This window comes from Filicampus tigris, chromosome 10 (genome assembly GCF_054856515.1).
Source record: "Filicampus tigris isolate MCC_2025a chromosome 10, RoL_Ftig_1.0, whole genome shotgun sequence".
In the NCBI taxonomy this organism is placed as follows: Eukaryota; Metazoa; Chordata; class Actinopteri; order Syngnathiformes; family Syngnathidae; genus Filicampus; species Filicampus tigris.
The window spans coordinates 3,650,729-3,675,691 of NC_141226.1; the positions used below are offsets into that span (position 1 = coordinate 3,650,729).

The window sequence follows — 24,963 nt, forward strand, 5'->3', positions numbered from 1 at the left end:
TGGATGAAAGGATGGATGGGCAATAACATTGCAACAACTACTAGCAATGTTGTGATGTTGTAATTTATAAGGTCTTCTTGTTAAAAGAGTTTAAACAGGAATGATAATAGTTGCAATATTGGATAATGATCCTTGTTAGATGGTCCGGGGGATGGGGTGGGGGTGGGGGGCTGGGGGGGGTTCACAAAAGCTAAATGCAAACAAGACCCATTCAATGGAAAACTAAGTTCTGAACCAGCATGAGAAAATTACTCCAAAACATTATTATCAATAGAAATATATTAGAGAAGTCGACCCAAACATTTTTTTTCCAGAATATGTTCTATGCAGGCCCATTAGTCTAAACATGGCATTCTGATTAATATTGCGTTTGTGGAATATGAGAAATCCACCCGTTTTTAGCCATCTCAGCGGGTGGCCATTTTATTACTTCTGTCACGTGAAGATGACATTGAAGTTGCTCAGGGGCTCAGATAACGACCAATCATGGCTCAGCTTCAGAAAACAGGTCAGCCGTGATTGGTCGTTATCTGAGCCCTGAGCAACTTCAATGTCATATTCAGTCGACAGAAGTGACAAAATGCCCACCCCCTAAAAACGGGGGCATTTTGCTGCTTATATTCTACAAACACCATTTTAATCAGAATGCCGTATTTCAACTAGTGGGCCTGCATAGAACATATTCCTCAGAAAAATGTGTTTGGGTTGACTTCCCTTTAAGACAAGGTTACAGTATATACACATTCATTCTACTAATCTACTTTAAATATAAATTACAAAGGCTAAACCATCAGATTGGGTTTCCCTTTGTACAGGTGTGCCCCTTGGTGCAGCATTTGATTCTGTATCAAATGTTATATGTTAGGGACACAGTTAATGAGAATACTGTTTTTCCCTCTTAAGTAATGAATCTTCAAGTAAGTTTGTACACTATAAAACAGACACACTCCAATAATTAAGATAATGGGATTTGTTTTTTTTTGGTCCAGGCCAGCGTATCAAATCAAAATGACTGACTGACAAATTTGTTCCTTAGATGACCACAAATGTGTGTGTTTTCCAGTTTTCTAGTATGCACTATGTATGTAAATACTGATTAGAGTCATGTTCCTTATGCATCAAGTAAATAATTTTATTTATTATTATTTATCAGGAACACATCTCCTATATTATGACACAATTAACATTTAAGTGCAAAATAATATAAGAACTGGTGGTAGTACAGTTATGAGGAACTGAAGGTCAGGTTGGGCTTGATGTGTGGAGCATGGAGTCTGTTAGAATAATGATTTTGGCAGGGACATAGGAAGGAGCAAGAAGGGATTAATTCCAGATGATAACCTGTAAAGGGAATGAGGGAATATACTAAATTGTAAAAGATAAGAGTCAAGAAAAGAGATCAAGAATGAAGTGATGCAAGAGGGTTTTGGTGAGATGACAAGTATGAGGAAGTATGATATTTTGAATCAGAACCAATTGTGGAATCAGAGGCCATAAATACCAGACTTCTTGGATTAAGTCTGTCATATTACTACTTCTGTAGCTGTACTGTGATAAAAACAGACAGGCAACAAAAAAGTTTGAATTCTGATCTGTTTCATTTATTACACTGATTATGAGCCCTGCAAGTGGCTGGCAACCAGTCCAGAGTGTACCCTGTCTGCATCTTGCCCAAAATCAGCAGAGATAGACTCCATCTCACTACCGACCATAAACAGAACAAACTGTATAGAAAATCGATGGTGAAAATGGTGGATATACTCAAGGGGGAATTCATTTGTGCACCGTTCTGTATATTTTTGTTTCACACCACACAGAGAACCAGACCAGACATCTTGACATGCCAGGAGGGGTGTTGTTGTGAATGGGGTATGAAACCAGAATTGTACTCCTCGAGCTAAGGTTCTGGTGAGGTTCTAGTGACGTTCTGGTGAGGATACACCTTGTTACCATTGTAGTTCCTTTCCTGTCCACAGCAGGACTCCCCAGTTCCAAAAACATTGCCACGAACGCATGCATATTCAAGAAATGTACCCTCTGCAGTTAGTGTCTTAGCACCTGAGGAGCAGTTGTCGGTTATTGGTATCTTGCTCATGGACACAGTATGTCCAGGGATGATGTTGTTGGAGGCCCATTTCTGCATCCCGTTCTGCTCTGTCTGTCTGCATTCAATGAAGCTAAAAATGTAATCTTTCCTAAAAGCTCTCGAAAACTAGCAAGGAGTCAAACTTTAGTTTACAAAGTTACTGCCACAAACATGTTACTCTCACCATGTTCTGTTTGGACGGAAAGTGAATTTCAGTATGTCCCTTAGTTGTGAAGGATGTTATGTTTTCATCAGGTTTATAAATGATTACAAAAAGTAGATTGACATGAATTTAAATTATATAGGCATATATTCATACATGTACAGGTACTCTGAGTTTAGTTGTGTCACAGTGGTGCTTGCTAAATGTGTATTGTCCTATACTTTTTACGATTTCATCATTGTTAAATAATGTTAATACATAAATATGTTTTTGAACATTTCACACATTTTATTACCTTTCTTTTAGGTCAGTGGTGCCCAAGTCCGGTCCTCATGAGCCCCTATCCAGCCTGTTTTGTATGTAACCCTGTTCCACCACACCCGATTCTAATGATCAGCTCATCGGCAAGCTGTGCACAAGCCTGATAATGATCCTGATCATTTGAATCAGGTGTGGTGGAACAGGGTTACATACAAAACAGGCTGGATAGGGGCTCACGAGGACCGGACTTGGGCACCCCTGTTAGGTCACTAAGCTTAACAGTAAAAATGCATTAGCTGGCTGTTGAGCATATGCCAAAGCAACAGATGGAGCTATAACCCCAACATGTGAGGCCATTTTATTCATAGGAGAGATGTGTGGAAAGGCATCGATACAGACAACAAAGGAGAAAAGGGGAATCATATGTCTGGACTGCTAGTGAAGTTTATGTCCTGAAAACCTGAATATCACTCGATGTTCTATTCTGCTTATCCTGTTCAGTATTAGCTGGAGTCTATCGCAGATGGCATTGTGTTAGACTCTAACACACTTTGTGCTAGTTTGCTTGCGCTGGGCCTGAAAATAGGGCCCTCGGTGTCTCTGTGTATTGACCTCTACACTTTAAAACCAGTTGGGTCAAAAATAACCTTATTTGACTCAAAAAGTTACTGACCAATGACCAATTTGACCCAACTTTCTGGGTTGTTTTGTTTTGTTTCCGTGTTGTTTCTACAAAACAATCCAGAAAGTTGGGTCAACATGACCCAAGTTGTGGATTCTAACCCAGCATGCAGATTTTTGGAAAGTATGAGAAAGCCAGAGTGCCCAGAAAAAATCCACACAAGCGTGGGTGAGAACATGTAAAGGCCCAAAATAAAATTCAAACCCAGAACCTTTGACTGAGGCCAACCCATTAGCCACGTTTCTGCCAGACCGCAATATCACAGTTCAATATAAAATTAGAACAATGAAATAAAACCAAAACACCAAATGAAAAGGTAACACTTTATGTATACTTGGTACTTATAAAATATATACAGTGTGATATAAACAAATAAAGAAGACATAGGGGTACACAAGGCGGCACGATGGGCGACTGGTTAGCACGTCCGCCTCACAGTGTAGAGGTCCGGGGTTTGATTCCGGACTCCGGCCTTCCTTTGTGGGGTTTGCATGTTCTCCCTGTCCCTGTGTGGGTTTTCTCCGGGTACCCCGGCTTCCTCACACATTCTCAAAACATGACGGTATGTTAATTCAACACGCTAAATTGTCCCAAGGTGTGATTGTGAGTGTGAATAGTTGTTTCTGTGTGTACTCCGTCTACTGCTCGAAGATGGCTGGCTACTGCTACCCCCCGCCCCCCGTAAAACAAAACTGCACCTTTCAGAGTAGCCTTTTATTGTGGGCAGCCTAAGGCACACCTGTGCACTAATCATGGTGTCCAATCAGCATCTTGATATGACACATCTGTGAGGTGGGTTGGATTATCTTGGCAAAGGAGAAGTGCTCACTATCACAGATTTAGATTGGTTTGTGAACAATGTTTGGGAGAAATGGTGATACTGTGTATGTGGAAAAAGTTTCAGACCTTTGAGTTCATCTCCTAAAAAATGGGAGCAAAAACAAAAATGTTGCGTTTATATATTTTTTAATTCATTCCAAGACATACAGCATACTGTAAGACAAACATTAATATCAATGCTTTGTAATGAATAAATGTGTAAATTTGGAAATGTGTTAAGTCGTTGTGTAGCTGGCCCTTTAACTTAATGAAACCATGCATCTAAACCCATGTTCTTCTCTCCAGAACTGTAAAAATGGGAGAAAGGTATGAGTACATGATTCAGGTGGAGATTGGTGGTCTTCTCAGCAATTCGTCCCCATCCCTTTTTTACACTCATGGGCAGCCCTACTGCGGAGATGGTGTCATTCAAGGGTATGCACGCTTTAATGACTACTACGTGAATATGCAATCCACAGTACAAAGCCGATAGTGACTGTACTATCTCTGTAGGGCAGAAGAATGTGACGATGGTAATCTGTTAGATAGCGATGGCTGCTCTATGAAGTGTCACAAGGAGAAAGGCTTCAACTGCATTGGTGAGTCTCAAGAAGCATGTCTGTTCAAAGTGTTAACACGTTGTTTAGTGTAAGCACATTGTGCGGTCCATCTTGGTTGGGGTCCTTGATACATTTGGATGCATATCAGCTGTATTTTAATTAAAAACTAACAAGAAGAAGTGACCCTTTTATTAGTTCCTTGTTGACTGTGCTCCTTTATATAGCACCTGTCTGTTGTCAAGCACGCAAAGCTGTTTTATGTTGCCTCATGCACCCATTCACTGACAAAACAACAGAAGAAACCTGGAGAGGATCAACATCTTATTCATGGACACTTGGTTGCGAGGAAACCGGGTATTGGCCCTGCACCCTTCCATTTGCAAAATGATAACTCTAGCTCCAGAATTAAACCACCAAAATCATAAACTATCACCAGTGACTTCAATCTTTTGGAGGGGGAGGCAATAAAAAATTTGAAATTTAGCAATAAAAAGTAGATTTGAGCAGCAGTTCATATTAATAAGAAAAAATGACATTGGGAGAGTGAGAATAAACCAATGAGTAATAAGATAAACAATGACTTCGGAGAAATAACATCTAAGCAAAAAAAGAATCAGAGGCAATAAATCATGTTAACAAAATAATAAGAAATGGCTTGTTTAAATGAAAACACTTACGGTATTCTTACCATGAAACCGGACCACGTTTGACTCTGCGCAGAAAAAAAAGGTACCGAGACTTCAAGTACTGTACTTGAATCAGCCAGAGGCAAACAAAGCAGCAACTGAGATCCACGACTGCTCGTTATTTCAAAACAGCAAGGCAATTTCGGAGTCTCCTACCCAGTGTGAAACACACAGTTAGAACATAAAACATTTTGCATAGGATTGGAAAGGGGAATTCACATTGAGCTTTTTTGGGAGTACAAAACACAGTAGACAGACCTGTAAACAAATGTTGTTTGAACAAGTTTAATTTAGTGAAGGGAGTAGCAGGCAAAACTCCTCAAGTTCAAGGGAGTTATGTCATAACTTGTGTCTTGTTTGACAATAAAATACAAAATGACATAGATGGACATAATTATGGCATGAACAATTATAAAGAAATCTTTTTAAACCAATTATTTTCACTTGACACACTTTACTCGTTTTGGCTTACCCCTGTTCAAAACGTTGGCAATATTATCCATTTTTTCTCAGTAAAAAGGGTATTATCTTCATTTTGTTAGCTCTGCGCAGTTCAAAGTGTATGGTTAAATAGTTTGCCTGTCTTTCAGCTACGTGCAACATAAAATTAATTGTTTAAATATTCTGCAAATTTGTTGTCCAATGCCTCTCTACTCCTACGCTGTATATCCTTTTTTTCCCTCTTAAATGTACCCTTTCAGGTCTCTGCGCTTGGCTATCAAGCAGTCCAGTATGTTGCCTTCCTCTTGCCCAAAGTCAGCTGGGAGAGAGCCCAGCTGACCCATGACCCTAATGAGGATAAGCACTATAGAAAAAGGATTGATAGATGGACATTCAAGGATAAGATTTAACAACACACTTGCGCAGATGCCCGAACTGCACATAAATAACTACACAAGCATCAACACCGGGCAGTGATGAAATGGAAATAAACAGTGTTAAACAAAAATGCAAATATTTAACATTCCATACCATTTAGTTGGCACATACCTCAATTTTGAACCTTGTAGTGCAAATTCGCGATAATGAGAACTGAGCAAAATTGTCCTGGTGTGGTCTTGACTGTTATCATAAAGGCTGATATTGTACTGTAGCATTCACGTGGTTACCATTCACTGTGGCCAACAAAAATACAATTTCGATTTGCTCAGATTTGGTTCACTGACAGACAGATTTGGATAAAATGTCCTGCCAGATTTATAAATCTGGATATTTATTCTTCAATAAATCCTTCTTTCCTATGCTCCTTTTCCAATAGGTGAACCCAGCCAATGTTATGTTTTTGATGGGGACGGCGTGTGCGAAGAGTTTGAACGGGTTTCCAGCATTCAGGACTGTGGTTATTTTACACCTTTGGGTTACACAGACCAATGGGCATCTACTGCTACAGCTTCTCATCAGGAAGCTGATCACTGTCCTGCACATGCTGCCACTGGCGAACCATCGTATAAAAAAGTATGACACGTATAACATTAGACTTAGGTGATTGAAAACTTCACATGGGCCTTTTGTGGGGCATTAATTACACTTGGTAGATGCTGGCTGGTTTTATAATGAATCTACTAGCAACGTGACAAGTGGCATCTTTGTGAGATTTAAAAACAAAAACGTGGAATGGGCATTTCAAACACTGCTTAAATTCTCCAAATAAATTCCTCAAAAAAACTATTGATTACTAAAGTAACTACTGCTCACACTGCTCTTCTCACAAATAATGTTTCTTTTGTACGTACTTTTTAAGTTAAATTTTTAGGGTAAGTGACGCCTTTTGAAAAGTCACAGCAATTTTGATGCCTTGACTTGGAGAACCCCTTGAAATTTGGGTTCATACAAGTTTATTGGTGGACATTTTCTCATTGAAACTTGTCAGCCAATCAGAGAAGGGGTTCCCCGAGTAGCAGATGAAATGAAAGGGTCTAAACGATATCTTGAGAAATAATGCAGTCTTTCTGTTTACTCTAAGGTGAAGGGGTCAGAAACGATACCCAAAAAGGCATTTTTTTCCCTACACAAAACCAAAATTCCTTCAGAACCCATTATCTGAATTTCATTTTTTGGGTGCATTATGCTCAGCTTGAATTGGCCATTCCTCCTAGACTCAGCATTTTAGCAGCTTGTCTTTTTTTGGGAACTCTTGTCACATTGCTAAATCTACATTAACCTCAATATTGAAATCATGTGAAGTCATCTTGAAATCTGATGCAAAGTAAGCATTTCATTTTTTCCTCTAAACTCTTGTGTTGATTGAACTAAAGTGAACCTTAAACAAACAAGATACAAAATATTTATTTGTAGACTACAGACAACTTGTCACTAATGCTTCACACTGCACTAGAAGCACAAACAAAAACAACAACAACACATTGCCATTTGCTATCAACTACCACTAGAATGTCTACATAACTTGAGGAAAATGTATTTAAGTGATTAATTCATTGTACATACATTGAACTATAACATTTTAATACAGAGAATCCCTGCATATCTGCAGTTAGGAATTTGCAAATTTGCCTATTCATTTTGGAAAACCATTCTTCATTATTCGCTGAAAAACTCATATTTGCAGTTTTGATGATCAGGCCAAAGCCATTGTCCAATGTAAAAAGTGTTGCTTCGGTGCCATCTATGTATGTTAAAGTGAGGGAAGGAGCTTCATTTCATGAGGCCACTGACTGGACCATTAGGGCAGGGAAGCATGGTAGGCAAGTAGGAGTGCAGGATGAACTCAGAAAAGCTGTTTAATGCCAAAAAAGGTGAAACAGAAAGTACGGGAGCAGAAGGAACAATACTCAGGCAATATGACAAGGTCAATGAACTCACTGACTGAAATACCAATAGGCTGATGAGACAACAAGGCACAAATGGACATGACACGAGTGGCTGGAGAGAGATGATTTGTAGACACAAAGAGAGCAGGGTTGGTGAGAACCGTTGAATATGAAGATTTAACAAGCACACAGGAACACAAAACTCCGTATAAACCCAAAGACATGATCTGTTGCAAAGTAAAACCAAGACGCTGAAGAAAAAACACAGATCATGGCCTTGTTTAATAGAAAACTATTTTTTTGCTACTCGCGTTAGGACTTGCTCCTGAATAGCAGGGGTTCACTGTATTACATACTTGAACTGACTTAATTGTAGACTACATTTTGTGTCAGATTTAAAAAGGTTCTTTGTCTTGTCTTTCATCATATTGGTACATATTTTCTGACACTGTTTATGGAGAGGTGGAAGCAAAATTTTACATACACCAACCACAAAAGTATTGTGAGAAGTAATGTATGCCAATTCCTTCATTATTGCCGTAGACTGAAACATTTAGGTTTGACATCAAAAGGCGAACTTGAGAAGAGAGATCAACATTATAGCTTATATCACATCTGGATCTGATACACACTTTAAGAGATAACAACTTTTGTTCGAACCCTTTAGTTCATGTGCATGAAAGTATTGTGATGTGGCCGAGAGTTTTTTTTCTGCTGCTTAGGTGTGTCTTATTGACATTATTTAAACAATAACTAGTGTTGAATGTTTCAGATTTGGGTTTTAACCGTGAACACTTTATTTATACAATTCATATCCATCATGCTTATCTGTAAAACCTAGTGGAGGTAATGTTCTTGGTCTGGTTCGCATAGCTTCTTCTGCAATGGCCTCACTCATCTTAATCAATGATGATTGCAGCAAAGAGGTATACAAAAACATTTTGTCAATATTCTTCATTATGGAGCAAGATAATGGTCAAAATCACAGTGCGAAAACAAGAATGACAAAGGAGTTCATTATGGGTACGAATTAGGTTTAGAATGGCTAAGTCAATATCAAGATTTAAACTTGATAGAGCATGGAATTTACTTGCTAAAAAGTAGACTGAAATTAGTAACCCCTCAAATAACAATTGAAAGAGGCTGTGGTGAAAGCTTGGAAAAGTATCACAAAAGAAGAATACACATTTTTGGTCAATTGGACACAAACCGAGTAAATCAAAAGAATCACAACTAAATAGTAAGTGATATTCACTTTTATCTATTTAAAGAGGAAATCAACCCCAAAATGTTCTTTACGATAATATGTTCTATGTGCTTCCACTAGTCTAAACACAGCATTCTGATAAATGTTGCATTTGTGGAATAAGAGTTAATCCACCCGTTTTAGCCATCTCAGGGGGTGGCCATTTTGCCACTTGCTGTCGACTGAAAATGACGTCACAGTTGCTCCGGGCTCAGGTAACAACCAATCATGGCTCGGATTCAAGAACAAGTGAGCCCTGTACACAAACACAATAATAATCACAATGACATGTTTGGACTAGTGAGGCTACATAGAACATAATATTGTAAAGATCATTTTTGGGTTGACTTCCCCCTTACGTCTGTGGGCTATAGGTTTGGAGACATTTGTGGCAGGGTGCAAATGCTGGCGAACCCTGATTTTTCAGTCTTTTCAGTGACCAGTCTTCTGGCAAGCTGGCCTTGCCAGTGCAGCATAGGGAGAGTCAGTGGAGATGTGCCTGCTTGGGTGACAATTTGGTAGCAGACAGTCGATCTAAACTCAAGCCTACTCAAACCACATCTAAGTGCCGGCTAAAGAGCTGGTCTAAAGTGATTTTGGTGAATTTGATCGGGACACAGACAGACAGATATGGTGGATGTCAGGTGTATTTGATTCAATATTGGAATTCAACTCACACCACTTCCATCCCCCATGTTCTCACCCCTATTCCTGCTCATCGTTCAACCACGTCCACCCTGCAATTCACCAAACAGCTATCTACCAATCGCCTGACTCCACCAAGACTCAGCAAACAGCCACCGACCTACCGATCTCCCTCTTTGCCCATGAAGAAACTTAACTCCAGTCCAGTCTGATATGTTCTGAGTCCAGACTGCATTTCTTTAAACAATACAATACAATACAATTTTATTTATATAGCACATTTCATAACAGCTAGGGCTGTAACCAACGACAGAAAAGGCTCAATCCCCTCTGAGGCTCCGCTTGGTCCTCGGCATCTCGAGCAGCGCCTGGTCCGCAGCCCTGAGGCTGCGGGAAGGTGCGTAGGAGTGGAGGAGCTCGGAGAGGTACGTCGGGGCGAGGCCATTTAATGATTTAAAGAGGAGAAAGCCACGGCATCAGATTGAGCGACAGGCACAGTTACTCTGGAAACCATGCCGAATATTGCAACCAAAGGATCGGGACTAACGACTTTGCCGCACATAAAAGAAAAGGTCTCAAAAACCGAAAGCCAAAAGTGCGAAAGACATGACCAGAACATATGGCCGAGAGTGGCTGGGGCCTGATGACACATGGCGCAAGTTGGGTCGACATCTGGGTAGATCTCAGCAAGTATGCTTCTAGATAGATGTAGTCGATGGAAAACATTAAAATGAAGTAACCCATGCCTGATACACAAAGATGACGAATGTATTCTCTTAATTGCCAGATGCCAAAGATTATTGGGGATTTCAATTCCAATGTCGTTACACGAGGATTCTCTGATACGTGCCAACGATGGGGATGCAAGCTTTTGAATATCGCTATATAATTTGCTCACCATGCCCCTCTGACTTGGATCCTCCCCATCCACTCATCAAGCCATCCATCTGGGCGAAGTAATGAAATAGTAAAATATTTCTTGACAAAGGCACGCACCTTTAAATATCTGAAGAAGTGTGAACGAGGAATGCCGCAATCGCTCACCAGCCATTCAAAGGACATCAACACCCCTTCTTTTACACCCCTTCTTTTACTCGCTTCAGCCCCTTCTTTGCCCACAATTTGAACGCAGCGTCCATGAGCGAGGGGGGAAAGAGTGCATTTGACACAATCGGAAGCGAGGGTGGGGCCTGTCTACAGTTAAAGTTTGTCCTGAACTGTGCCCAAATACGAAGTGAGCCACTCACCACAAGATTATTGGTGAAGCGCTTTTTACTAAGTAGTAGTGGAGCACACACCAATGATGACAACAACTCAGGATAGGTGGAGCGTTGCTCCATCTCGACCCATACCGTGCCGCCACCATCATACGACGTCGTCATCCAGGACAATTTATGGATGTTTGCCGCCCAATAATATTGCATGAGATTTGGGAGCGCTAGCCCTCCATCCTCTCTCTGTCTTTCTAAAAAAGCCTTCCTGATCCGCGGCGTGGTCTTATTCCAGATAAAGGTAGAAAATGACTTATCCAGCTCCCTAAAGAAGGATTTAGGGACTCTGAAACAGGAACAGGAACCTGGGCATAATCATCATCTTAACTGAATTAACACTGTCAGCCTACGAGAGTGGCAGTGTTGACCTACGCACAAGATCCTGTTCAGCCTTATCCAAAGCTGTTTTACAGTTTAGTTTAAATAACAGACTGCATTTATGCTATCAACAATGTTTGACTCCAGAATAAGGCAGGACCCAGTGAAGTTTAGGAAGCTTGCTGTATTCCTGTGATTGCAAGTGACTGAAAGAAATGCTGTCATTCATCTGTACGGATTATGGCTATCTGCTCATAACTGGAGACTTTAACATTCATGTTGACAACAATTTGGATAATAATACCAAAGAATTTATTTGATTTTGAAAATCATGGGTGTGTCTCCAACTATGAATGCTGAGACTGTTGATGAACGTCTGGATAACTTCACCTGGAAAATCTGTTGCTTCTTTTAAAACAAAGACCATATCATGCCAACCTAAAACATTTTGGAGGTGTCATTACGAGCGTAATGACTTTGAAACCAAACTGCAGGAAAGCGCAGCATTAGTGGCGAAAAACTAAACTCCAAGTTCATTTTGACCTGTAAAGACAATGTCTTTGTAATTTTAACAGAGTTAATAAAGGCTAGACAACAACACTTTTCTGAAATCATTAGTAAGAACCTCAACAGCACACACACTCTATTTGCTGTGGTCGACAAATTCACAAATCCCCCAAATGAAATAGCGCCAGAACTCCTTTCAACAGATAAGTGCAATACATTTGCCTGCTACGTTTGTGAAAAAGTACAATGCATAAGGTCAAACATCATCACAAACCAGCAACATTACAAAATGATGCAACACATAAAATCACCAAGGTATAATTCAGCTACCATGACAGAATTTCATATAATGGGTCAAAAAACTATAACAGATTTGCTTCAGCAGTTGAAACAATCAACTAGCTGTCTTGACTCAATAACATATGACTTTTTCAAAACTATTGTGAAATATATGCAAAACCGAGTTACAGCAAATAATCAACTGCTCAGTGCTCACTTCAGTCACAAAAAGAAACATGCAATTGGAATATTTATTGACCTCAAAAAAGCATTCAATACCATAAATCACTCACTTTTACTCAATAAACTGGAGAAATATGGGAAAGCTGGGGACTGGTTCAATAGTTATTTACCAGACCGAACACAATATGTAAAAATGGGTGAACATTTATCTGCTAAAGTTAGTGTTTCTTATGGTGTCCCCCAGGGGTCAATGCTGGGTACCATGCTATTCAACTTATACATAAGCAACCTAGTTAATATATCCAAATTATTAAAACTATTATTGTTTGCAAATGACACAAATATACAGTATGGTAATGACAATTATAATTAGTCCACATATGAGTCCAGTAAATACAGAAGTCAATACAATTTAAAAGTGGATGGATCATAACAAATTAATTCTAAATCTAAATAAAACAAAAGTATTGGTATTTGGTAACTGTAAAAGTAAAATCTAAATAAAACAAAAGTATTGATATTTGGTACCTGTAAAAGTAACCCAGAATTGATAATACACATAGTACAACTAGGAAAATGTTAAGGAATATATATTCTTGGGAGTAGTAATTGATAAGTTGTTGTGGGATGTCCACAGCAGTCATATAAGAACAAACATTTCCAGATGCCTCTCAATCATGAATAAAGCAAAGCATATTAATATTGCAAAATCAAGGAGTAAGGATTATACATATGGCACAATTTCTAGTACACACTACTAATCTGTTTATTCAATCAAACCTATTTATGATTCTTGAACTTGTGAAATATTCTACATTATCAACCTTATTTAAAGCCTTTAACAAACCACTACCAAATAATATACAACAGTTTTTGGACTTAGAGAGAGAGTACTTTGGCATGCGAGAGCTTTGGAAATTTTGCACTACTAAAGTTTTTTTTGTGTGTCAGTTTGTGGGGTAAAACTGTGTAACAGTCTGGACCTACACCAAAAGAAATTCCAAAGCATCCATAGCTTTAAAGTATCTTACCAACTTATGGTCAAAGACAGTACAAGGAGGGCGGTGCATAGCATTAAATGCTCAGTCATTGGCTCTTTCTTACCATTGTTGGTACAGTATGTGCTTGTTGTTTCTTACCATGTTGGTATATGTCATTTCCATGACCTTGTTGGTATGTGCTTGTTGGTCACCAAGTCGGTATGTATTATTTCTATTACCATTGTTGACATGTAATTATTGCTGAAATTTACTGTACTTTAAATCATGCAGACCATTAATATAAATCAGTTTTCTTAATATTATTTATATTAGTCTAAGTAGAAGCAAAAGTTAGTATGTATGGCTATTGGCTTGTAATATAAATGTGAGATGGGGGTGGGATTTATTAAGTTTTCTTCTTCCCACTCCTTATTTTGAGCATCCCATGTAGAGCTTATTTTGTTACTAATGGTGACGTGGTGATGGCTTTTTTTCTTACAATGATCATTTTTTCTGTTTGTTGTAAATATATTGCACTGTTGTTTGGTTTCGTAGAAAAATAAGATGTTTGTTCTGGGCTGCTCAAAAACAAAAAACAAACAAGCAAAAAAAAAAAAAGTAATTCACTGTTGTGTTTGTAAAGCTTGTAGGTGTTGTTTCCTTGCTTATGTGAAGGATATTGAGGTTGCCTTGTGTGTGAAATGTGCTATATAAATAAAGCTGCCTTGCCCATCAACAATTGCATTGTGCCACACACCAGGCTAGTCACTTCAACAGATTTCACAACCAGGATAGATAAAATAAAAACAAATTATTCAAAATAAAAGTTATCATTGCCACCGTTACGATGACTGAAGCTATTGTGAACGCTGCTTTGAGACAAACTCCAAACCGGCTGCAGAAGTCAGCACCCGGGCCATCACTAGTAGAGCACAGAAACAGTTAACTGAATCTAAATTTATAATACACGCACTGGTTCACTTCGACCATTCAGAAACTCAGATCTTTCCTCAAATTTGCCGTTCGGTTATTCAGATTGGGCTGGACGATTATAGGAAAAAACAATCACGATTATTTAAACAGTCATTTCAAAACTTAGAATTTATGGTTTTCTGCTACTAAAACTACTCAAAACTCACACAAAGCCTCATGCGAAGTCATCCGGGCACAATAAACACTTTATTCTTGAACACTCTGTTCTTTTTGTTGAGACGTACAAAATGACCTTGTAAAACTCAAGTGAAATTCAAGCCTCTTGCATTTTAATTCTACTACAAGCCAAAATCAAAATCATGATTACATTTCAAGTAATCGTCCACCCCTATTTAGAGTGCACCAAAAACTGAGTGTCGTGCGTGCACTAGATGCTCCAACTGGGGAAACTGTGCACCAGTGCTGGCTGCATTCGGAAATTAATGGGAGCAAAGCGCACTGTCCCTCTCCGAACACACCCAATTCCAAACATTCTCATTATGTTTCGCCTTCAAGGGGCGTTAGACTACTACAGACTCTGGAGTGCGGAAGGCAAAAAGCACTTAAACCTTTGGGAGGATGGACACTCTGCCATATTTGACAGGGAACACCCTCAGCTCTATCCAGAGTGTGTAAATTGTGAAAAGGCAAATGACACATTTACATCGATGGCAGGCCCTGCGCAAAAAAAGTGCACAGTGAAATAAACATAAACCCTCTGACTCAGTGCATAATAATAATAATAATAATAATAATAATAATAATAATAATAATAATAAGTACAATTATTATTATTATTGTCATTATTATTCTTTTCATTATCATTTCGCACTTAAAGGGAAAGAGAGGAGCTGCTTCAATTGAAGGCAGTTGTGACCACTCCCACAGTGGCGCAGTCCTCCCTCAGGTCAGGTCACCAGGGCTTAGTGCGAAATTACCAACATCAGGTCTAATCCGCCACTGCGCAGTTGTGCCATGCTGGATTTACGTCGTCCACGAAAGTAGAGCCCTTTATGTTCAAATACTGTATATTTGTTCACCTAAAAATGTGTTTTGTGACAAATAATGTCAAAGTCATGATCTGTTGTAATATTCTAAGTATTTGATCCAGATGTACACAACATACAACACTGGGTCTCAAGATTGAAATGTTGATGTTGTGTCTGATATTTAAATTTTGCTGTCAAACCCAAATATTTTCAGTCAAAAAAGGAAATGGTTTTAAAAATAATTTTGACATGGAGTGTATAAAACCTTCTGTATTTATTTACTCTGTAAAGCTCTGTAGGTACCAGTACATGGATGTGAGTGAAAAACTGCCCACTGATGCATGGTTCCCTTGTACAGCTCATTCTGACACAAGTAATGACCTAGAACATCTATTTTGGCTGAAGGTAAGTCTGTGTATGAACATGTTGTAACTGTTCTTACTTTTTAGTATGGGCGTCTCTTAAAACATTTCTGTCACTTGTATGGTGTACAAGTCAAACAATTAATTTTCCAGATCGTTTGGTTTGGCATACTTTGTATTTTTGTTTCAAAGTTTTATTGATCCTATTTAAAATATTTTGTTTTTACCGTTTCTTTATATTTTTACATTGCAAAAGTCTGATTTTAATTATCTAGTTTACTGACTGCCAGACACTCATCTATGCAGGGCTCAAATAATTTTAGGCTTGACTGATTACTTGAATGACTCATCTTTCCCCATCTTCTTTATCAGCTCTGCAACTTGTTTAGAATGCGGCCTTCACCCACTTTAACTTTCGGAAAAGGAAATCATCATTCGGGAATCATCATAACACCCATGTACAGAATGTCATTTCTCATTGAAACCACTCATTTCACTGAAGTACCCGTTCTGTCTCTAAAAGACCTCCCACTATATCCTGGGTGTCAAAACTTAGGCTTGGGGGCCATATGTGGCCTGTCCAGTTTTTATTCAAAAATTAACAATTGACACTGCCCATGTCATTTGCCTGCATTGTACTTCTAACATTTTCTTACTTTTTTGCTTTCCATCTATTACACATCATTCAGTAGGACTTGTTTTGGCATATTTTTCTATATTATTTGTTCCACTTTTTGCCCTGTCTCAAGGTAGGGTTAGTACAAATTGTTTTTGTTTTGGTTCTGAATATGTAGATAGGATTCTGCTGCTCCCCTCCATGAGCCGTCACCTTACCATGGTAGAGAGGTTTGTGTGTCCCAGTGATCCGAGGAGCTAAGTTGTCTGGGGCTTTGTGCCCCTGGAAGGGTCACCCATGGCAAACAGGCCCTAGGTGAGAGACCAGACAAAGCATGGCTCAAAAGACCCCTATGACAAACAAAAAATTATTGAATTACGTTTTACCTCGATCTGACCTCTCAGGAGGGGGAAGCACGCACCATTAACACTGTGTGTAGCGGAGATGGGGCGCTACTCACCTCGACTCGGCACATTTTGAGTCAGTGTGGAGAATACTTCGAAGACCTCCTCAATTCCACAGACATGCCTTCCTTTGAGGAATCAGAGTCCGAGGACTCTAAGTTAGGCTCTCCTATCTCTGGGATTGATTGAGGTCAGAGAGGTGGTTAAAAAGCACCTCAATGGCAAAGCCCTAGGGGTGGATGAAATCTGCCCGGAGTTCCAAAAGGCTCTAGATTAGGGGTGCTCAGGTCCGGTCCTCGAGAGCCTCTATCTAGCCAGGTTTAGATGTCTCCCTCTTCCAGCACACCTGATTCAAATGATCAGGATCATCATCAGGTTTCTCAGAGCTTTATAATGAGCTTTTCATTTGAATCAGGTGTGTTGGAAGAAGGAGACATGTAAAACAGGCTAGACAGGGGTTCTTGAGGACCTGACTTGGGCACCCCTGCTCTAGATGATATGAGGCTGTCCTGGTTGACATGCCTCCTCTTGTGGACAATATCTCAGAATTGGCAGACCGTGGTGGTGGGCCCTCTTTTTAAGGAGAGGGACCAGAGTTTGTGTTCCAACTATAGGGGGATCACACTCCTCAGCCTCCCTGCTAAGGTCTATTCAGGGGTACTGGAGAGGTGAGATGTATCAGGAAGTCGAATCTCATATTCAGGAGGAGCAGTGTGGTTTTTGTTCCGGCCGTGGAACAGTGGACAAGCTCTACACCCTCGACAGGGTCCTCAATGGTGCATGGGAGTTCGGCCAACCAGGCTACATGTGTATTGTGAACTTGGAGAAGGTGTTCAACCCTGGTCCCCGGGGAATTTTGTGGAGGGTCCTCCGGGAGAATGGCCTATTACAGGCTGTACGATCCCTGTAAGACTAGTGTCAGACTTTGGTCTGCATTGCCAGTTGTAATTCGGTTTAGTTTCCATTGAGGCTTGGATGCTGCCAAGGCTGCCCTTTTTTTGAAATTCTGTTCATAACATTTATGAACAGAATTTCAAGGCACAGCCAAGGTGTTGAGGATGTCCGGTTTGGTGGGCTCGGTATTACATCTTGGCTTTTTGCAGATGGTACGGTAATGTTGGCTTCTTCAAGCCGTAATCTTCAACTCTCTTTGGAGCAGCTTGCGGTCGAGTGTGAACCATTTGGAATGAAAATCAACACCTCCAAATCTGAGACCATGGTCCTCAGTTGGAAAATGTTGGTGTGTCCTCGCCGAGATCCTGCCTCATGTGGAAGAGTTCAAGTATCTTGGGCTTTTACTCATGACTGAGGGCAGGATGGAGTCGGAGATCGACAGGCAGATTGGTGCAGCGTCTGCTGTGATGCAGACTCTGTATCATTCCGTCGTGGAGTTTTGCCGGAGGGCAAAGCCCTCGAATTACTGGTTGATCTACGTTCCTACCCTCACCTATGGTCACGAGCTATGGGTCATGACCGAAAGAACGGATACAAGCGGCTGAAATGAGTTTCGTCTGCAGGTTATCCGGACGGGCTCTCCCTTAGAAATAAGGTCAGAAGCTCGGTCATCCGGGAGGGCCTCAGAGTTGAGCCGCTGCTCCTCCGCATTGAAAAGAGACAGATGAGGTGGCTTGGGCATCTTGATAGGATGCCACTTGGACGTCTCCTTGGTGAGGTGTTCTGGGCTTTTATCCCAAATACTCTTAGTTCTGTTATTTATGTTTTGATCATTTTAGTATTCATGTTTTAGTATTTCTAGTTTAATTGTTTAAGCTCCATTATGTCTTTTAAAATAATAATTGTTTTAGTAATATTTTAATCTCCTCAGAGGGGGTCCTCTGCGGCGGGAGCTGTGGTGGGCCATGGCCATGGCTCTGTCCCATGGGGTCCCCGACAGTTATGGGTGCAGGTTCTTGCTGTGCTGCCGCATCGGGGACTCCATGTTGATGGCCTGGTGCCACGGCTCATGGTTCCTGTCCCGGCGCAGATGGCTCCTTGAGATGGTGTATTTGGCACCTGAATGCCCTGTGCTGAGCCTCAGTTTTCTTAGGTCAGGTTCTTAGTTTTTTTATTTTTAACCTGTGCGTGTGTGCGCCTGTTTTTATTTTCGTGGGCTAGTATTGTGTGGGATGGGTGAGTTGTACGATTGTTTTTAACTCATGTAAAGCACTATGAGTTGCATATTTTGTATGGAAAGATTGATTGATTGATTGATTGATTGATTGATTGACATGGGACAGCATACAACACTACAATGTTGATCTTGCTGCTTAGGCGCTTACTGCTTGGCTGAACCAATTCTGGGTTTTGAAGTGCATTGGGATATTATGTTTGGAAAACCAAAAAATCATAGCCACAGAAGGAGCCAAAAAATTGTGATTTTTTTTTTTGCCTGGCGTATTTACCAAAGGAGAGTTTATTAGATTAGTGTTCTGACAAGCTTCCTTTCCATTGGGTAATGGCAATCAAAGTGTTGGTAGTGGTCCGTGTGGGTAGGCTAAGCATGGATATTGAGGGCTTGGTCTAATTTCCTTCTCCCCCTGAACATTTTTGCTTATGTAAACATATATTTAAGTGGTTGTAGAAGGCAAAATTGGAGTAAGTAACAGCCCTTATCTGGAGTGAGGTTGCTTTTGTTCATAAGGTTTGAGTACTGGTACAACTCAGTTACTGTATCTACAGCAGCAGCAGTGAGGACGCATACTGTTATAAGAGGAAGGTGATGTAAAATGAGGAAATGATTTCAAGATTCCTCACTTCATTCATTCCATCCTGACAACATAGGAACACATTTTAAATGTGTACTGCATTTGTCCATATATAACATTTGCCCTACAAAGCATGTTATATATGTATATATATATATATATATATATATATATATATATATATATATATATATATATATATATATATCTATATATATATATATATATTTTTTTTTTTTAAATACTCCATACCCATAGTTACCTACTAAAATTATTTTTTTAACTTGAAAATAGAAAGTTAAGTCCAATATTACATATCACACATTTCCCCCGGAAATGCCTTAGATAGAAGATCCTCAAATACTGTTGCTACTGCAATGCCAAGTTATTAGCAAAATGAACACAAAACATACTCTTTGTCGTATCTTTTAATGGTCACAGTGAATCTGACAAACCAAGTAGGTTTTTAATGTGGAGCCGTAATAAAAATCCTCATGTCTTCTTTATTGACGTTTTAGTACATTGGGATCTATTGAAACCATCTGAATTTCAAAGTTTTGCAGTCTCCTTTTTTTTTACTCTTTATCACTGATGATATTTATAAACTTTGGATGTGACAATCTCTTTACTAGACAAATATATTTGAAATGTGTTTACTACTACTATTCCAGGTAGGATTTGCCCATTCCGGAGTGGCAGCTTCTGTCATGGTGTATCTGGCTTCAGATGGGTCATGGAGTGGGGAACACTGTCAGAGGACTGCTACAATCCTGCTTTCTGATACTATTGGAAAGAATCATTCATTAGGTACTTTGGCTTTAAACAACTTGCATGTAATCATTAAAAAAATACATACTGTATTGTGATCATGATTAAGATATCACTGCCACATGAAAACTGCATATGTCACATGAAATACTCAGTTGTCATATGCCTGTGTATTGTATATGCAACTCAATGAAGTATTTCCATTTAAGGCACACATAACCTCTCATGCCATCGGAACCCATTGGTGGTTAACGTGACCCATGACCTCTCTCAGCCTTTCTTCCTCACCTCATCTGTTATCCTCCTCTTCTCCTCCTCCTCTGTGGCAATCGGGGGCATAGCCCTGAGGACGTCCTGCCACTTCAGCACCTTCGCCGTGACCGGGTGCGCATCAGAGGGTGGGCTCTCCCACAGCTACCTACGTGCAACACACCACAGAACAAAATCAATATACTGTAACTGAATATAAAACATCATAATTCTCGGCATAATTTTGCACACATCAAATACTATGGGTTTCAATATCAAGGCTAGACCATTATACATTCTAATTTGCTCTCTTTTTTTGTGCCTCTGCTACGTGCTGTGTTCCTGCAATAGCTGTTTGACACAGACATGTCAAATGGACAGCTGCAGCCCACCCCAGATAGAGCATGCCTCTGTCAGGTGGGCCCTGTCTAATACAATGTCATTATATTTGTAATGTGGAAGCTTTTCAAAGTAGAAATTGTGTCCTTGCAGGTGTTTAGGAGGCGGGCAGTCGTCTCACTGCACTGTTCAGTGTCACTTTGGTTTCAGCGTCACTGTCCTTAACGGGAGAGAAATCCCTCCACACCAGGTACAATGAATAATGTCTTATGTTTTACACTGTAACATGCTGGCTTTATAATGTAATCCATGGACAAATTATAATTACAACTAGAACATTCCAGAGAAATGTTGCTTTCCGCTATCATTGCTGTCAGCATTTGTGGCGTTTAAAACTACCGCGCAGAGGCTATTGTGTACAGCACGTCGAGCAGCACTTGAGGGTAAAATTTCATGAGGCTAACACTTATGAGGTGAGGGGCATTTTAAAAACCGCATTGTGAAGGAATATTGGGCTCAATTAAGCACCTGGGTCGAATAAGAATAACAAGATGAGTTCTGAAGGCCCTGCTTTCTACTCTCACTGTATTGCTGTCACTCCCTTAACACTGTGAGTAAGTTTAGTGAGTATGATGAAATACCACAAGGAAATGTAACATGACTGTATGATACATTTATGCAAATTATGAAATGTTTATAAAACACACTGTGTTGCGGTTATAAAAAAAAAAAATTCAAGCTAATCATACTCATGGGAATTAGGGTGTGGCCTTTTGAAATTAGCGTTTTAGAAATATTTTGATAATTATAAATAAACAAATTATTTGTGGTGCCCCCATTGATTGAGTGCTTTGAAAAACACTCCGTGTGTTTGTTCTGACGACATCCCCAAATATTTATAATTGAGTAAATGGTCAACTCCCTGAACACCAAGCAAGGCCGGGTCCAGACAGGCATGTATGAGGGGGCAGCCACAAATCTGGAGGGGGCATTGTGCTCCAGCATCTTTTACCATGTCAAACTGACAACACTGGCTCATTTGCATACTGAAGGGTGATTGGAAGTTGAGTCTCAGCTCACTACAGACACTTATCCCTCACAGCAAGCCGGCAGCAGACCGATACTCTGAGCAGAGTGAAAAGGGGAGATGGAGCAGAGTCGAGAAACATGTCACGAGAAACAACTTTTTTATATTTTAGGGGCCAAGAAAGACTTTAAGACATTAAGAAGTGGAGCGGAGAAGAGAGGCATGAGACAATAAAAATATGTGAAATATAATATATTCTGGGGGATTTAGTTTGCGGCGGCACAATATTTATTTGAGGGGGCCAGGCCCCTTTTTCCCCTGCCCTTGTTCGAAGTTTAGTCGTAATGATTAATGATGAAAGCTACGTGATCGTAAATCATCTAGTCATCAATTTTGTATACCGCTTATCCTCACGAGGGTTGTCAGTTTATACAAATAAATAGTTTGATCCCAATTTTGTGTAATCCATTTTGGTTTGGCATCATTTTCTTTCAAAATGTGTTTGAGGACATGCCAGGACATAGGAAATGAAGATATTCACAAAGTTCAACAGTGATTCGGACGAATGGTTAAGGAGTTGAGGCCTTTTCACATAGCACTTGGTTTTCTTGGTGTTCACCGCAGGGCAGCACACAGGGATTCTGGCACCCCGGTACAAGCCTACTCATATTTTGAAGTGGTCTACCAGGAAGTAGAATGGATGCTTTACCCGGTGGTTGGTCTCATTCTGTCAACACACCGAAATCACCCGGTTAACCTCTCTCCTATTGGATATGCCGTCACAGCGACACTGCTCTCAAGTTGAACTGTTTTTTTAACTGGAAGCTAGAGCTGGGAAATTAAAAAATATTATCAGCGAAGAAAAACAATGAATGTGTCGAACGGTGCAGAGTGTAAGTTCCTGACATTGTGAAAGTACCTTGAATGAGCAAGCATGTGGCATTATGTGACCCTTCCCTCCCTGTTTAAACTGTTTGACACCCCACACGCACAAGAAATAGAATTACTGTACATTACAACTATTGCATATTCCAATACTTTCAATATTTCAAAAATTATTGCCAGTACTAATGCTAGAGTCAATGTAAAATTCCACTGACATGGTAACAGAAAATTAGCATCGACTTCTGGGAGTGATATTCCTTCTAATAACTAATATTCACACACAAATGCGCAAGTAACATACTAGGGCTGCACAATATATTGAAAAAATATCGATTTTGCAATATTGGCTCATGCACTATACATCTAGCGAGCATATAAATTTCTTATGGATTCGCAAACTTCAATGTGCATCGCCATCCAATAGTTGAACATTATCTAGGGTAATTACAATTAATTAGCGAAGAATACATTAGGTATGCTTATTTTGCTGCATGAAAAAAAAATATTTTGGTGTACATTTTTTTCATTAAATAATAAAAATGTAATTTCAATATCACTACATTCAACACATATCACATGGTTTTCCAAAATCATGCAGCCCTATAACATACTCACAGGCACATATTCTTTCCAATCTGTGAAAAAAGTTTTCTTCTACTTTCTTCTTCTACTGTTATCATCTCATTGTAAACGTGTACTCTATGCATGCACTGCACCACATTGCCCATTAGAGACCAATGTGCATAGCAGTCACAGTCCATATTTTATTTATTGCTATTCTATTAGTTCAAAGTATGTTTTTATTTTAGATCATAACAACCGTATTGCCCGGTTGTTCTTCCAAGTTCTATTTATTAATACCAACCGACATTTCCACATGATATGGCATGAAATACGATACCAGAGGTCCCGGGTTAGCCCAGTAAGTCCCAATACTTGTGAAAATAAACATAGAACAACAAAATAAGACAAAATAAATAAGATAAATATTATAAGGGAGATGCTTATTGATAGTTTAAGTTAGTGCAAAGATGCAGTGAGGCTATGATGATAGTTGGGAGTTTTGGTAGTTGAACAAATACTACGTTTTGGAATCAATAAATAATTGTTAATAAACGTGATTTCAATATCAATCAAAATATCACGATTATTTTTTTTCCCTAATCACATAGCCCTACTCGAGGCTCACCTTCTGCGTCGCTGTGACACAACATATTTTCCTCGTGCTCTTGCATCACATGCACAATGAAAGGGCTCATCTTTTGCATGGTCAGTTTATTGATAGAAGTACTTTTTTGTTGTTGTTGATGGCAGAAATGTTTTTCCACTGATTTTGCTAAAATTTTACAGACTTGTGTAAACCTGTTTTCCCTCAAAACTTCATGTTAACTTGGGCATTGATAAAATGAAAATTAAAAGGGAAACTAATAGTTTTTTTTTTCACTTTATGTAGTTTATTTACTCAAAACTCTCTAAATAATCATTTGTCATATAATCAGTATTTTTTGAAGATCCATATTGAGCTGATCATGTGACTTTAAAAGCTACATTATGGTTCTTAATGAATTCCCTACTTCTCACAATTGCATAGGTCGGTGATGGGCAGATGGTGGCCTGCGAGCCACATGCGTCCACTGGCCACACTCTGAGTAGCCCTTTGACTAATTATCAATGATTGATAAATAAATAAATAAATTCAGGAATGTCCTTTTTTTTTTCTTTTTTTTTACAAACCCATAAATTTGTTGGAAAAACCCCCGCTGTTGAACGTTCAATATTGTTTCTGCAAACAAGGGGAAAATGGAGATAGAAATTCAAAAATCAAAAATCCCAAACATGACAAAGTTATTTGTAAAAAAAAAAGAATCATCAGCGAATCCGCAGGTGCAGAACTGCAAATCTGCAGGGGTCGACTGTAGTTTTAAGTTGTAATATCACCATTCATCACTAGATGGCAGACATGTCTTAGTCTTAAACTTAAAAAAATATGCCGACTCATGTATAGACATGAGTCGGCATATTTTTTTTTTTTTTGCGGATTTGGAATGATATGCAGGACAAACATAGTCCTGCAATAAGATTAAAATTTTGAGTGAGTTGAATTTTGTGGAAAAAAATTACAAAATTAGTTCTTGCACTTAATATTCATTTGTTATTCAGCAGTTTTGTGACATCCTTAAATGGTCATTTCCA

The 24,963-nt window shown here is 39.4% G+C and overlaps 1 protein-coding gene across 1 annotated transcript in view; it reads left to right on the plus strand.

Annotated features, from left to right (window-relative positions):
- pappa2 (pappalysin 2) overlaps positions 1 to 24,963 on the plus strand; it is a 105,767-nt gene that overhangs the window by 42,289 nt on the left and 38,515 nt on the right. The window contains exons 12-19 of the mRNA XM_086043446.1: positions 4,318 to 4,446; positions 4,525 to 4,610; positions 6,516 to 6,712; positions 15,707 to 15,820; positions 20,174 to 20,309; positions 20,480 to 20,654; positions 20,871 to 20,936; positions 21,012 to 21,108. Coding sequence (XP_085899572.1) covers positions 4,318 to 4,446; positions 4,525 to 4,610; positions 6,516 to 6,712; positions 15,707 to 15,820; positions 20,174 to 20,309; positions 20,480 to 20,654; positions 20,871 to 20,936; positions 21,012 to 21,108 — 1,000 coding nt within the window. The remainder of the gene's footprint in view (positions 1 to 4,317; positions 4,447 to 4,524; positions 4,611 to 6,515; positions 6,713 to 15,706; positions 15,821 to 20,173; positions 20,310 to 20,479; positions 20,655 to 20,870; positions 20,937 to 21,011; positions 21,109 to 24,963) is intronic.